We start from the raw sequence: 16697 nt of genomic DNA on the forward strand, positions 1-16697 counted from the left end.
AAAATGTTTGTTCTAACGTAATAATTTAACTGATAGCGGATATAAAAGAACGTCATTGTAAATTCAAAATATTTGCTATTAAATATTATTTAAATATTCTGTTTTGCTGTCAAAGGGAAATGCAACTATAACTATTTTTTGCCAAATTCTAGCAAAGTATTGCTTTTTTTAATACGAGTGAGATATAAAACATTTTCGTAAACGACGTTATCAACAATTTGACCTTGTGATACGTTATGCGATAACATTCCATGGAAATATGATAACATAAAACATATCTCTGAGAAAATGTATCTTTAAAGCGTGAGTAATATTTGATGATATGTAACTGAAGCGAAACTATAGAAACTGGATTTTTTAACTACCAGTTGTTTTATTTCCAGGTATGATTTCAGTTTGCAGTTGTTACTTAAGATATAGATTGTTTTGCTTTTCTCCTAAATATTCGGATTTAAAGCATTGCCTCCCCCCATTCTTACATTACCTTTTTAGTTTCATTTTAAATTCTCGTTTAATATTTAGAAAACGAATGCTAGTTTTGTTGTCTTGTGGAGCTGCCATTTGCAGAGCTACTTTCGACTCTTTTTCTCTTAGACGACACCCTATGCCAGACAATTTTCTGCGGTAAGTACATTCGCCAACGTTGTCTATGTTTCACCTGTAACTTAAATATGTTATATTTAGCTCTTATAGCAGTGCTCATGCTTTCAAAATAAGTAAGATGTCGCTTAATGTGATCACATTTGTATACGGCTATTTTGATACAATTAAATGAATAATAAATATTATTAAAAATAATTAAAATTATATTTCAAATAGCAATAGAATTTAACTTATTTGATATAAATAAAATTGCAAACTCATAAATAAATACTTTCACAGCATTTTAATTAAAGGAATTAAAACAATTATTTATAAATTGTTTATAACGTCTCATCTCTGAACTGTTCATAACATTTTTGGATATTGTACCTCTAATCTTAACATTCGGAGCGCAACCTTCATTAAAATAGACCATGCAATGTAAAATTTTAAATCCCCCCGGCCCAAACAAACTCATTTGGCCCAGATGTTATCAAAGAACTTTGCTTTCCAGGATAGAAAAAAAAATCTACGATAGAAAATAAAAAATAAGTTTTTACTCCTGAAGAAGAGGGAAAAGTGTCTTATCACCCTCAAAAGCGATAGAGTTCTATAAAATCTACGCGAAATCACTAATATTGTATAGAAATTAGGTATTTTTTGGAAGGAGGAAAGATGAAAAATAAGCAAACGCCTTCGCCGAAAATCGAACCATGGACCTCTCACTTACGCTCTGAGCGTGCAGACCACCACACCACGAAGGCAAGCCAAGAAGGCGGGGAGAAATACCTTATAATATTACTTCTAAAGCTTTTTCCCCTAATTATATATGGTTGTTTAAATTCGAAACCATAATGTTTAGCAACTTTATGTTTTACTTGTCGACATTTCTCTATCACTTGGCAAATTTTATAATCTATATTGTCCTTATCTGACAAATTACCCCAGATTTAAAAACTTACTCTATAATATATTGATCATATTAACCTAATTTTTATCACAATAAGCGATACATTTCTATGTTTTCGTATACAAACGGGCGTAACTTTTAAAATTCGATAACAATATCCGAATGATAACATTAACCGCAATCACATTAAGCTGCGTCTTCTGTACTAAAGTATGCCATGTTATTTCATTCTTTATTTACTAAAATAACTAATCGAAAATACATATTTCTTTTACTTGGAAAAATGTTATCACGTGTACAGGTATAGAAGATAGACAGAATCTTCGTAGTACCACAGATGATTGAGGTATTGCTGAACTTAGATAAATGATAAACTTCTGCAGTCGAAATCACAATCCAGTCACATAGTAAAGGTGTCATTCGACTGTATCACAGTCGGCGTCAGGTATCACAGTCGAAAAACCATTAGAAACAGGTATCACAGGCGAAATTGTCAGTGAGAAGGTATTCGTATATAGTTGATTACAGCAGCCTCAGCAAGACACGCGAATTGGCACGCTTTAACCTTGACAAGAAACACATGGTTACCTACCTGCACATGAGCACTACGTAACGTTCTTATGCATGTACTTATGCTTTTTCATCTAGAGAACAGAATAAAACCTTACCCACAAGATATTTCGGAGATACATTTATTTCGGAAGGGTTTTGCTACCACTAAACAGCTTGTAAGATTATGTGAATGCGTTGGATTGGCTATTAACAACAAGGTAAATGTGCATATCTTTATGCTAGACGTGGCCAAAGCTTCTGACCGCGTTTGGCGTCAGAGATTTATTTACAATTTAATCAAGATAAATCTGTCGCGAGAAATCATTTTACTGAATCTTGCCTGGAAAATAGGACTTTTGCCCTTAGACAAAGAGATAAATTTTCTGTGACGAATCAGATTAACGCAGAGACAAATCCTAGCCGATTCCTTACTTAATTTTCATATGCGAGTTTTCCAAGTTTATTGAAGATAGCAACATGCTACTTGCATGTTATGACGACGACTCGGCAGTTCTGGCAAAATCCAAAAAATTAAATCCTGCTCTCTAGAAACTGAAAAAGAAGATACCTGTCATGAAACATTGGTACTGCAACTGGAAGACCAAAATAAATTCTGTTAAATCTGAAATTTTAGTTATAAGAAAGTTCAAGAAATTTGAAAAAAAAAAAAATCACCAATTGAGTCAATCTTTTCGGCTTACAAGTTTTTCTTGTCTCCACAACAAAGTAAATCGGAGTCACCCTAAATTGCTCCTTCATTTAAAAAACATATTAAGTAGATAAAAGGCCTCCACAACAAAGTAAATCGGAGTCACCCTAAATTGCTCCTTCATTTAAAAAACATATTAAGTAGATAAAAGGCAAGACCCTCGACCATAACTAGATCGTTTCTAGTACTACCGGCATGAACTTCTCTAGGAAAAGGTGAATCTACATTAGGCCTATCCTCATTTATGCATCGCTTGCATGGGAAAATGTCTCTGAAAACGATAAACAACAAATCCAAAATGCGTTCCTGGGAATCCTCACGGGGACACTTTACTTCATTCGAAACAATTCAATATAGTAATCTCAAAACTGAAACTCTAAGTGAATAATACCTCGACAAAATTATCCAAACCTTCTTCCGCGTGCAGCAAGCTGCTCTGTTTGGAACTTAACCAGAATTCTAAATTAGGAAATTATGTGGGAATATCTTCATGTCAGACCACTTGTAGCTCACAATATTTAGGCAAGACAAGACAAGTTCTTGCTTCATTTCCGAAGAATTGCTTCAACTCTTAGTGGATTAGCTTGTGTGGACTTGTGTACATAGTTCCTTAAATCTTTATTTATTTACAGAATATATTATTTTTTTCTAAATTAGTGCATCTGATTTATTGAATTTTGCTTATCGCACGAGTGGTGACAACTTATATATCTGCAGCTCCCCTTCCGAACACTACGAAGATCAAAATAAAGTGCAAAAGGTTTGATTCGATTTAGACTTTTTAAAATTTAACGCTGAAACAATTTTTCACACATACCCTCGTTTAACGAACAATCTAAAAATTTTTAATATTTGTATTTGCACCAACGAAACGAAAGGAAGTATCTCTTTTAAAATAAAACTATATGAAAATTTTCATTGGATTTCTTAATTTTTTATTTTTGACGAATTTTCGTAAATTTCTGGTATTTTTCGACCCGAAGATTTTAAAATCTCAACATCTAAATGTGTATCAATTACAAGTCTTGAAAGTTGCACCAGGTTATAAAAGAAGCTCTTCGGCCTCTTTTAAATAAAAAAATGACGGAAAGATACTACTCTGCCTATTTTCTTTATTTTTTAAAAGAATTTCACTCAGTGTAAAACTGAAGAAAATGGCGCACGCGATCTTTTTCAGTTTCTAGATAGCAGGATTTAATTTTTTGGATTTTGCCAGGACTTCCGAGTCGTCGTCATAACATGCAAGTAGCATGTTGCTATCTTCAATAAACTTGGAAAACTCGTATATGAAAATTATGTAAGGAATCGGCTAGGATTTGTCTCTGTGTTAATCTGATTCGGCACAGAAAATTAGCTATTACGCCACACTACTTTTGGTGCTTCTTTTAGAAGCGGAAAAATCTTTTACATGAAATTTTTATTCAAATTCCAATGTAATTTAGGATGTTTTTCCAAAATCAATAGACTGTTTCGATCATTTGACGTGATATAATTGTTGAAAGTAAAAATGTGATTATTCATTACTGAAAGAGTTTTCAATTCGATAATTTGATCGATGACGTATGACTAACATTAAGATATGAAACAACATGAAATAAAACTGGAAATTAAAGGAAGCAAGAATTTATTTAAAATTCATAAAATTGATGAGGAACTAAAAGGAGATAAAAAATATCATATAATTTAATGAGAATAATTAATTAAATAATTTCTCTTTACAAAAGTCATCTAAAATTTTATATCACGAATAATAAAATGTGTGAGGCGCCGTTGATATATTTATGAAAATAATGGCATATGCTTTTGGCAATGCAATTCGATTATATTTCGTCATTTAGGTGCCCGCATTCTTGTAGAACGATGTGGAACATTTTTATGTAATGTTCTTTAAACGTACATTGAGAGGGCGACAAGTACCGATATTTGACATGCTTTTTGCACGCTATTAAACTGCAACAAACAGACGTGATTTAGAACATTTCGCCTGAAAGTTTTTGGCATGTTTCTTATGAAGAAAAAAAATAAGACATTAGAAAATCGAATTGCATTAAAAAAAATTTAATCACTTATATGGCCCAAACCCGCGTTTTTATTATTCGTGATATAAAGTTACATGTATATTTTTAAAGCGAGCTACTTAATCTCCTGTTTCCATTAAACTCTATATGGGAAATAATAATTTTCCTTTTAGTTCATTACATTTTATGAATTTTAAATGAAGGCTTTTTTTACAAAAAAAATTGTTTCAGTAGCCGGTTGTGCGGTCGCCTCCTAAAAATAGTTTCTGAAGTATTTTTTCTCTCTTTTCCGCATGCCTTCATGGTCAGTGACGTAATATGTTGCAGAGTAATGCAAAACGTATCCTTGAAAAGGAGATGTATATATATATATATGTGTGTGTGTGTGTGTGTCTGTGTGTGTATGTATAAAAATTTTTCATTATTTAATAATGGAGACATAGATGATTATCTCAAAATTGTTCCTTAATTACGCAATGACGCTATGCATTAAAAATCAGCCAACAAAAATATTTTGTCAGAAAAGTAATCTGCGGAGAAAAATAATTTGTCATTATTCTTGCAAAGTCATCGGTTTCAGAAGCTTTCCATCCGGGAACTTAGAAAAGCCGTTGGAGTTCCCAAACATTAATCACAGTCAAAGAGATATGTCGACGATGTGATAACAAGCTTTTAATTTTTGCATCCTTAGATAACATACAGTTATATTATCAGTTGTAGTTGTCACTGTTTTTTATCAGCAGGGTACCGGTTTACGTGGCTTTCTCGGAAACTAAAGGATTGTGGCTGTATGAAAGAACCATAATTCTTATTTACTCAACCGCAATTCTTATTTGCGTACTTGGGCAAGAAATTGAGGAAGATGTTCAATTTGTCTGAAACAAACTAGACGGATTGGTAACTGTGTTGCGGCTTGACATTTAACTGAAGTGCTTTTAATTGAAGATTTATTCCGCTTTCTATCCCTTTGTTAACTCATATTTATCCAGAAATATACAAATTTAATAAACATTTCAGAATAAGTACAATCTGCCAAGAAATTGAGTTAAAATAACTAATAGCGAGGATCGTAAATGTGCGCTACATGAAGTTCCTGAGAACAGTCCAAGCAGTGGTTTAATAAGCAGTAGAGTTGCAAGTAGTAGTTGACACTGCCCGTCTTCGGGTACGTTCTTTAAATTCCTTCATTTGTGGTCAAGCGGTTTGCAGGTTTTAGTTTATTATTCTATTTTTGCACACGTTTATTTACACACTTACCCAACTAGCACTAGACCTTTCTGAACGTTCAATGCAAATGCTTCACGAAGCTCTCAAGAACGTTCAGGAGGAATGTTCTACATCACGTCTACATGTTGCACTTCTGTAACGCATAAAAGCACGTCAAACACCAGTGTTGGTGGCATCGCCATGTAATATGCAAATAATGTTTTGCAAGAAGTTATAAAACAAATTATAAATGCGTGAACGCTTAAATAAAGAAATCTAATAAGTGACTTGCATTACCAAAATTATAAGCCATTATCTTCATATATATATCAAGAGTACCCCATTAAGAAAGAGATAATTTCTTGAAATTAATCATACCCTCGCTCCGTGAGCAGGAAAAAGGAGATAATTCTTGTATCATGCCCAACGAGCTTATTATTATTATTATTATTATTATTATTAAAAAATTTGGATATCTAATGATGGATAATAATTCTATTTTCAGTTTTTTCCTCCATTTCGTTACAAAATATTAAAAGCAGACACTTTTATTTGTTAATCAAAATGATACTTAAGACAAACATATTTTAGATGATGAATAAATATATCTTGATGTGTTTTAGATGTATTTATTCATCATCCTATCAATTATGCGTTTATTTAATAAATATATTATATATATACAGTTATGTAACAAAATATACCCAAAAATATTTAACGAATATCGTTCATAAATATATGAGCAGGATAAACACATTTTAGTGAAAATAGAGAGTTACATGAAATATGCATTTACTAAAACAAATGTATTACTACTTCCATCAAGTGTATCAGTACTTTGTGATTATCTGCACCCCCAGAGTTTCGCCGTTCGACAGAATTGCCTGTCGTGTTGAATACACATGGATTTACATGATTTATATTTAACTGTTATTTCACTAAACAGTATTCATCACCTGTAAATACGTAAAACTGGTTGAATAGAATTTACTTTTGTCTCATTCAATTTCTTATTATTTATGAAACATTTCTTATGTATGCATATGTATGTTCCTCGCGTTGTGAAAACGCGGCTGCACGTACAGCCCCCAGACTATAAGTACATTTAATTTTTCACCCGAACATGTGCAGATGGAAGCAGGGATTTTGAATTTCAAAGGGGCTTTTTCTATTATTTATTTATTTCTATATTTTCTATTTTTGACGAATTTAAGGATTTTTTTATTAACAAACTCAGCTCTTTATAAGCAGTGTGTTGCCCCTCCGGGCAAATCATAAGGTACTTAATCTTTCAAATGTTATCAACAACTCGGCCATTTAAAAGGCCATCGTGTTGCATGGAATAATATAAAATATTATAATCTTCCATTCGTTAGTGTGTTGCCATTCTGCAAAGCGTAAGATGATTAAAAAAGTGATTTCAAAGCAATAAAGTCAGTTATTCATGTATACTATTGTTCATTACTGGTTGCATCTCTGAAGTGACACCAGTCTGAGGCAAGTGCGTATCTCTAATCTGACAAATCTTGTTCGTGGGAGTGAGATTATATGGTATCCACTTGTCCAAATTGACCACTCTTCGTTTTAGTTTCCAGACGTCGAAGCATTATTAAACTTAAAAAATATTGAATTTCTCAGCTTATTACGACCACTTTATCTAAGATCAGTAGACCAACAACGTTATCCTCTTCCCAACGCTCGAGTTTGGAAATATCGAAATGTCCGTGTTGTCACTTATTAACGAAAGAAACAGAAAAAACAAACATGAATGAAACGAATATGCTAAACAAATAGGAAGTAGTTGCTTAGAACAAACTATGAGTCATTGACGTCACACTCTTAAAGATTCCTAGTCGGAAAGAACAAACCTTGTAGTGAACTAGCCTTACATTCTTTCCTATTTTTTGTCTCGGAAGAACTTTTGAAATAAAAGTGTGTCCGATATCCATGTGGCACTTTTTCTAACCATGTGCCGCCTACGTGAAATTTCACAAAACAGGGACAAAGAATGCGTTCAGTAGCTATACGTAATCTAAATGCTGTGCTAATAGTGTACGCTGCAAAATGCGCGAAAAGACCCGGTTTTAATATTGTAGAAAAAAATCGCTCTCACTTGTGCAGAACCCAGGATTCACGTTGACGATTCGTTGCAAAATAACACTATAACTTACAGCCAGACGATAAACGTACCATATCAATCGCATATCTACCAAAAATCAAACCTCATCCATATAATGTCACGTATTGCTTCATATGTGCGGCATTTACAACATTCAGTGGCATTTGTAACATTCCTTAAAATTATCTAGTATTTCAAAAGCATGAAACCTAATATTAACACGTTAGTGTTCAGTCAAAGGAAAAAGTATGTAAAACGGTTTTATTGAGATTTATTACTGCAGAGCAGTAAATTACTAACTGCTGCAAGATCGGTTGCTCCAGGTGTATTTGCAATAAAACAAGTTAGTCGGACGCCAAAGTTTTAAAGCACCACTCCTTGAATACTAAATGCTCTAAAGTTCGATCCTGGTCTGAGGCTATTCTTGGTGCATGTAACTAAACTTGAATAATTCTAGAAGCTGAGTTAAAGTGAATAAAATGAGATTAAATATTTTTTATAAAAAATAAGCTTTTATTTTAAATTTATGAAATAATTATTGAGCTTAAAGATAAAAAGTTATTGATCATATAGTTTTATGAAACAAGAGATTAAAAAATTCTATTTAAAAAAAATTCATCAAATAATAGAGTTCATAGCAAATAATGGTAAACGCTAATCAGTGCTTATACTTTGTCATTTCTTATGTTAATAAAACGAAACGAATGCTAAATGCAAAGGAATATTCATGGTAACAAGAAGAATTGTGTGCTGTAATAATATCATAAACCTGAAAGTATGTTTCGAGCGATAGCTGAGAAGAACAGATTTTCTCCCTCTAGCTTTATATTTTATTTAGTATTTCTTTTCCACGCACGAAATTGCTTACTTTATCATTCTTGCTGTAAAAGTGGTCAAAGAGTTTGCTTTATAGTCTGTGAAAATTTCCAAATTTTGTATGCGGTGTCATTTGAAAGGTTGAAATTTTAATATAATGGACGTCTAATAATCGAAAAGAGGGGGCAATTTCGCCCAAAAGGCAGAAATTAGGTTACGTATATCATACAAATTTCATTTAAAAAATTTATTTCCGCTTTATTTGATGATATTGATATTAAAATTATAATATTTTTAACTTGTTCCCTAAAGGAAAATATCTGCGAAAACCTTTTTAAGTACTAAGTATGAAGTTTGAGTTCGATAACTTTAATAGCAAGTAGTTTAAAAATCGGTGCCAAACTCTTAATTATACGGCAAACACCACTAGTGAAATAAATAAAACTTAGATAAAAAAAAAACAAGATAAGTGTACTAATACAAACTTAGGCTATTCAATTTCAAGTGTTAATTAATTTTCTGAACTCATTTTAGTGCCTTGATTTCAGTGCAGACATTTCTTACAATTGTATGCATTTTAACAGGAAACTACATGTGTAATAAATGTTTGGCAGCCTTATTCTTATACGGAGTTGCATGTTTTACCTTGATAATGAGCAGCACGGCTATGTTCTCTCTCGTAGCTGTTGATGTATAGTTACATAATTCCTTTATTCTATGTGAGGAAGTCGTTGCTATGTCTACCGATGAGGAAATGAGTGAAATTACTAGAAATACCTCTTCCGTTCCACCGAATCCAGAAAACGAAGGGAACAGAAATGTAGCTGAAGATTCGCAAAGGATTTTAAAATTCAATTACAAAGAGGGTAAGTAAAAGTAAGGTTTCTTGTTACTTTTCTTTTCATACTGAGATGAAATTCATCTTCCCGCACGTTACTCAAATAGTAAAACCTTCTTTCTTAATCAAAATCGATTTTGCAAACATTTATCAATTTTATTTAGATTTTTGGAAGCACAAACATATAACTACACCATCTTAATCAAAAATCCTTATACGTTTTTTATTAAAATCTTTAGAACATTTTTCTGAAGTTACCTTTCCTGCAAATCATAACTCTTTTTTTTTTGTGTGTGTGTGACTCGATCTTTATTTTCTTTAATCTTCTGCAAAAGTTATTTAAGTCTTATAATTAGAACTGTGCAGTAAAGTATTTCACACTCCTCTTGAAGTGCGATTTTCCCTTCACTCTTCATTCTCATTCTTATTAAAGATTATAACAGAAAACTTTTAATGTCTACAATATAATACAACCTTTAAATGGATGTACCCACTTATTACCTATTTATTTAATTTTTGAAACTTTAGCTTTGAATTCTTATTAGCTGAAACCGGCTATTAGTCTCGAAATACGATTTTGCATTCTTTCATTTTTATTCGAGTCTGATGTTATTCTGTAAATGTACGATATTTATCATTCAAACTGAATCTGTCTGTTAGCGATTAACAAACTAAGCTATTTAAAAGCAAAAAATGCAGTTCTTAAAATATTTTTTTTTTACTTTTGAATCGGATTGATTGAAAAAAATGCACATACCTAATTAAATATTTTCAGCATTCATACAGAATAATGTCATATATTTTTTTCACTTTTCAGATATACAGAAGCTATAGAAGGTTCCCAAATAAGTCTAAATGTGTATTCCTCTAGTACCCTATAAAATGTTTCGCTTTTCTTCCTGAACCTATTGGTATTCTTTACTAATAAACAATATTAAATTTTAAAACTTTCAGGCATTTCTTTTCCTTTTCCTTTTTATTCCTTTTTTAATCCAAACTGGTAATTAGTCTCAAAACTCGATTTTGCGTTATTTCTGTTTTCACTCGAGTCTATTGCCATTCGGAAAACATAGGATATTATTCTTTCATATTTAATTTGTATTCGACTGATAAACAAATTAAACTATTTAAAAGCAATCCATGCAGTCCTTAAAAATATTATTTTTGTAGTTTTTAATCTGACTGATTTAAATAAAAGGCATTAATTCATGATAAATCTAATTAAAAACATTTTTCATGAAATTACATTACATATTTTTCATTTTTAAAGTATCTGAAAGATGTGTACATTTCCCACGTTAGTCTAAATGCATAGTCATCTAATATACTATGCAATGTTTCGCTATTCCACCTGGGTCATCTCTACTGATAAGCTCTGCTGATAAATTATATTAAACTTACAAACAGCCTTTTTAGAGAATATTTCACGAGGAAAAATATTCATAAAGCGGCATATTCTTTCAGAATTAATTGTTATCAAGATATTGTTTTTTTGTAGTATGTTTATAAAGTATATTTATCGTTTAGTCAGTAACAGATCTATTTTTAAAATGCATTTGCTTTATAAATAATTTACACAATATTTTTGTATCACATTTAGATCAATGGAGTCCTTTAAATCCCCACGGAAAGAAGCAATACGATAAAGATTTCCTTCTACAATTGCGGTTTGTGCACTTGTCGTTACAGAAGCCCAGTAACTTGCCGATGTTAACGATCATAAGAGACAAGGTATTTATGGATTACAGAAAACGTTAACCAATTTAGATAATCCATCAGTTTATGGCCCACCAGTGGTCGAGCGGTAAAGTCGCTGAATACTGGTAGTTCAGCCCGAGTTTTGAATCCCGCGAACGGGCTGACTGCATGGGCGTTTTCGTGGTTTCCCCATGTGTAACGTGTATACGAGCCAGTTTGCCTCAGAAAGTCCTCCACGAAGGCATCCCTTCCCTTAGGTAGATAGCCTTAGTGTGCTTTGCCATAATTAAACAACCCAAACCATCAGTTTATCTGCCATTCCATCATTTAATTCCATATTTTCTTCCATCAGTTTTATTTATCATTACGCTTTATGTTCGTTATGTGGGGCACTACTATATAATAAGAAAAGAATTAATCTCGATAGCGTAAATGTTGACGATTGTTTAAAAAAAAAAATTCTGAAAGTTTTGGATTTTAATATCGCACTAGAGGGTTTGTTAAGTTTTTTTACGTTTGGCCTAATCACCCAGCTTACCAGACTGCTCTTAGACTCAATCCTGCTAACGGCGTTTATTATCTTTTAAGCATTATTATTAATCTTCGCTTTCTTTGCATTTATGCCATATAAAATTCAATGGAAAAATAGCAAATTTTTTAAAAGCAGCATCGAATTAATTTTGATGTCCGTATTAATACCTCTCAAAGAAAAAGGTGCCACGATTTCGGTTAACTGAAAAGATAAAGCTTTCATCAAGTAAAAAATGGGGCTGAGAATATGAGATAGCATTAAAACAAACCGAAACAATGAAGAATTTCGGTCCAGAAACCAAACATACTAGAAACAAACTACCTCATCGCTAATTCTGTCATGTTAATTCTGTCAGTGTTGCCATTTCAGAATTAAATATTATTTTAAGTTTCGTGTGTGTAAATATACGCAGAGAACGTTTCTTACATTTTTACGAATTTGTCCTATCTGTGTTACGCAGTTTTTGGTTATAATTCCATATTTTACTTACCATAATAACATTCCGAAACTTTGCTTCAGAATGTTGTTACGTGAAGTAACGGGATCCCACCAGTGGCCGAGGGATTAAGACCGCCGAATACTGGTAATTCGATACGAGTTTGAAGACAGTAACATAAATGCGAGTCAGTTTCTCTGAGAAAATGTTCTACGAAAGCATGCTTACCCTTGGATAGATAGTGAAGGCATGATTCTTGTTTCATATTTCCTGTTCCGACAAATCTACGGGTTTATTTTTCGGGAGAGGGACACTTTATTATTGGATCACTTAAAATTATTCAACGACACTACTGAAAACTATGCTTAATCATAAAATATTAACAAAAAATTATTAATGTGGTTAAATAAAATATTAGAGTAGCTTGTGCAGATGTGTAAATTCTTTAATTTCTATAAAATGGTAACCTAATACGTTTTTTCTTGCGTTACTGCACGGAATGGCCCTTAGGATAAATTATAGTGTTATGCTTTTAATACAGGGGTGTCAGCAACCCGGTGCCTCCGAAGCAGTTTTTAAAATGCCCGATACATGGAAAAGACTCAATAATAATTATTATTTTATCTTCGCAACTTTAACCATTATATGAATTGTAAAATTTGGTACACAAAACAACTTTCGACAAATATTGAATCTTAGAGAACACTATATGACTAGATGAATTCTTTTTCGAGTGCTAAATACATTTGATTCTGCACACAGTATATTATTTTCTGTTCCCATTATTCTCAGATACTTTGTCTAACCACGGCATGCTACGTTTCGCAGTCATAATCACTACTCGTACACAAACTTGTCATTTCATCAATTTTTATTTCGAGTTGTAAGCAGAGAACTCTTTGGATTGGAAAATAAGGAAATGATACAGACAACTTTCGTTTGTACTAAGAGAATGATTTTATTTCAACTGATCGTTCTGTGTCAACAAGTTATTTCACTTATAGCACAAGAACAGCATTTTGCAGTTTTTCTGGTTTGGGTAGCAACAGTTTATAAACAGTGTCATGCTGTAGCATTATTTTTAATTCCTTGTACCAAGTAAAGGAAGTATTGCAATCGCGAAAATTTTGAGGCATCATATGTCGAAGGAATTTTGACCGTTTGCTAATCCATTTGCACATTATTTTCTTGCGTGACATCTGTACGCATGGACAGAATAAAGGACTTTTACTCAAACACTATTAGACTTACAACGCTGAAATTTTTTATGTAATCAGGGAATGCTATAAAATCTGCCTCTCCCTTCTTCACTGCAATCGGTAGTACAAAACGCACTCACCCTTTATCTGGCTTAAAATTCCTTACCCGATCTTCTTTATATTTGCAATCGTTGGTCGCAATCATCACTACATAGTATAAAACAAAGTCGCTTTCTCTGTCCCCCTATATCCCTATGTATGTTTAAATCTTTAAAACTACGCAACGGATTTTGATGCGGTTTTTTTTTAATAGATAGAGTGATTGAAGAGGAAGGTTTATATGTATAATAACATCCATTAAATAGTGGAGAAATACTGTTATTTTTGACGTTTCTAATGTGATGTAGTAAATAATTACATTGTTTCCGCTTACATTGCAAACGCAGGCTGAACTCTACGAGATTTATCAAAATAATGTACTAAGTATTGTACACATTGAAAAGGTCTACAGATTTAAAAATTGCGGGACGTAGCGTTTGCGGCGGTACCGGCCAGCCGGGGCGGCGGGAGCGTGCCTATAAATAGCGCGTCGGAGGCCGCGGTTCTCCCTATAGCACTTTGAGTTTAGCAGCGATCGGACGCGTTTATTATCGGAGCTCTCTAGCTTTCAGCGCGACAACGTATCAGTAATTATAAGTAAAGACAAATAATTGTATGATAGTAGTTTTAAAATATAAATGATATTCTATTCTAAGGTTAATTTTTAAATCGCACTTATAGAAATTATAAGTACATAAAGTTAGATAAGATTAGACTAAATAAAACCATAATTTATGGATTGGAATTTTCTATTAAGACCTTGGTTAAAATTTAGAGTTAAATAAATTTAATATTAGGGAAATTATTTTCATAAATCCTAATTTAAGGTGAGGTATGTAAGTTCAGAAAAAGATTATGAACTGCGATTCATTGTTAAAATATCCATTAATATTTTATACTCGTGCGAAGCCGGAGCGGGTCGCTAGTATATTAATAAATTACAGAGTGTTTTAAATGACGAAAATACAAATATTTTGGCAATGTCAAATCAAAAAAATTAATTTTGCACAAATAACGAAATCTAACATTTAATGTGGTTTAATGTTTCCTATACTTATATTTAGAAAAGTGTTACACTTATTATGAAAATATAAAATTATAAGAAGTTTGACTCCTGTGAGACAAAAATGAACCGGGATATTTAATTTCGAAATTTGCAGTTTTTGACGTCATTCTCGACTTGCTTTGAAGTATTGGTTAATTAAATTAGAATAATTCTAGGATTTTAATTAATTAATTAAGTTTAAATGAAGTGCAGCAAAAAATGAGTATAATTTGGCCATGCAAGAACTTATGCGGTGTCCATATCAGATCTTTTTCATAAACGTTTCCAATATAGCAAACAAATTTTGAGGTCATAACAATTTTACAATTGACAAAAATAAATTCTATTACGATTTAATTAATTTTTGTATTATTATTGAATTTTAATACTTATTTAATATTTATTTTTGTTATTATTGCAGCCGTATCCTGGGGTGATGATGCTTTACTCAAAATCAAAACGTTAACCAATAAAAAAAATTAATTTTTATGCTATAGCTCTCTTAGAAAGCTTTAGCGTAAAAATTAATTTTTCTGAAAATTTAATACAATTTTTCTAAACATTTACAATTTATCTTATTGACATACAATTGAAATTAATCTGAACTTGCATACCTGCTTTTAAATATCGTCTTGAATTTTGAATGAACGATTTTCGTAACTAAAATGAAAACTTTATGGCAGTTACGCAGGATTTTAAAAAATTTTGATGGATATTGTTTCCGCTGTAAATAATGTTAACAAAAAATATGTCTATTTAACCTTAGAAAAACTAGTGGTCCTTTTCAGAGTTAGTCGTCTACGAATGATAGTCAAGAAACTTTTAATGGGAAGTACATTATAATGAATTCTTTGTTTACTAGTATTTGCATTTTACGAAAATAAAATAATTTTCTTTCATTTCTACCAGTGTTGAAAATATTTCTTACCAAATTTTATTTTGAAATCTTTGAAATTAAAATTACTCTTCTAAAAAATTGAACTCTATTACTCCTTTTTTCTGAACAACTTCTATAGCTGGCATGTAGCTGTACATATTTATTTCTATAACTGCTGAGTAAACTGTAGAATTTACACGTTCACAACGCATTATATATTAGCATAAATTTCTGGTTATAAATTTTTAAATGCTGAAGTGTATTTTTGAGTTAAGCTGCGAGCAGTAATAGTTTCAAAACTGCTGTTTTTACTTCCTTGTACGAAGTAAAAAGAAAGTATTGTAATCGCGAAACGTTTCAAGCATCGTATTTCAACGCAAATATTCATTTTGACCGCTATCAAATGCAATTTAACGATGTTTTTGTGTGACATCCGTACGTAAGGACAGAATAAATGACTCTTTTCCCCCCAAAAAAATTATAAAACTGATTTAAAATGAATTCTGAAAAGAACGTTTCGTGGCGTCTGTGCGTACGAGTATCTCGCATAACTCAAAAACGAGTAGCCTCAAAGAACGTTGAAATTTTGTATATAGGACTTCTATAACATGTAGATATGCACCTCGTATTTTGGTTACAATCGACGGCACCAAGAGTATATAAATATATGTATATATGTATCCACTCTGTTACTCGGCTCAGTAATCTCTGTTTCTTTATTCTTATATGTTTGTAAATTGCGCATTTGTTGCTTTAAAAATGATTGAATTATGTTGTTCTGATCTTCCGGTTAAGGTTTTTATGCATTTAGTAAATCCGCATGCAATTTTTTTAGAATTATCAACAATTTAAAAGTTGTTTAAGTGCCGCTAAGCCTAATTATTTTTGCCATAGCGGCCATTGCTTGTTTACATTTGAAACAGCAGAATAGTACATTTGTTGCCAATCTAGAGAAACTAAGCTTCATAGCAACAAAGATAACGCCTTTATTTATTATTGCGAATTAAATCATGCTTAATCCATTCTGGAATTTATTCGAGAAAATAAGTGTTTAAGATTTA

At 31.9% G+C, this 16697-nt stretch overlaps 1 protein-coding gene across 1 annotated transcript in view; it reads left to right on the forward strand.

Moving 5' to 3' along the window:
* Positions 1-292: 292 nt before the first annotated feature.
* Positions 293-16697, forward strand: part of LOC118205319 (uncharacterized) — a 60687-nt gene continuing 44282 nt past the window's right edge. Inside the window, exons 1-4 of the mRNA XM_035377607.2 lie at positions 293-383; positions 523-624; positions 9497-9778; positions 11351-11481. Of these exons, the coding sequence (XP_035233498.1) occupies positions 9649-9778; positions 11351-11481 (261 nt within the window). The 5' untranslated portion in view covers positions 293-383; positions 523-624; positions 9497-9648. The remainder of the gene's footprint in view (positions 384-522; positions 625-9496; positions 9779-11350; positions 11482-16697) is intronic.

This window comes from Stegodyphus dumicola, chromosome 4 (genome assembly GCF_044657685.1).
Source record: "Stegodyphus dumicola isolate Sdum_Otavi_A_Nest chromosome 4, ASM4465768v1".
Taxonomy (NCBI): domain Eukaryota; kingdom Metazoa; phylum Arthropoda; class Arachnida; order Araneae; family Eresidae; genus Stegodyphus; species Stegodyphus dumicola.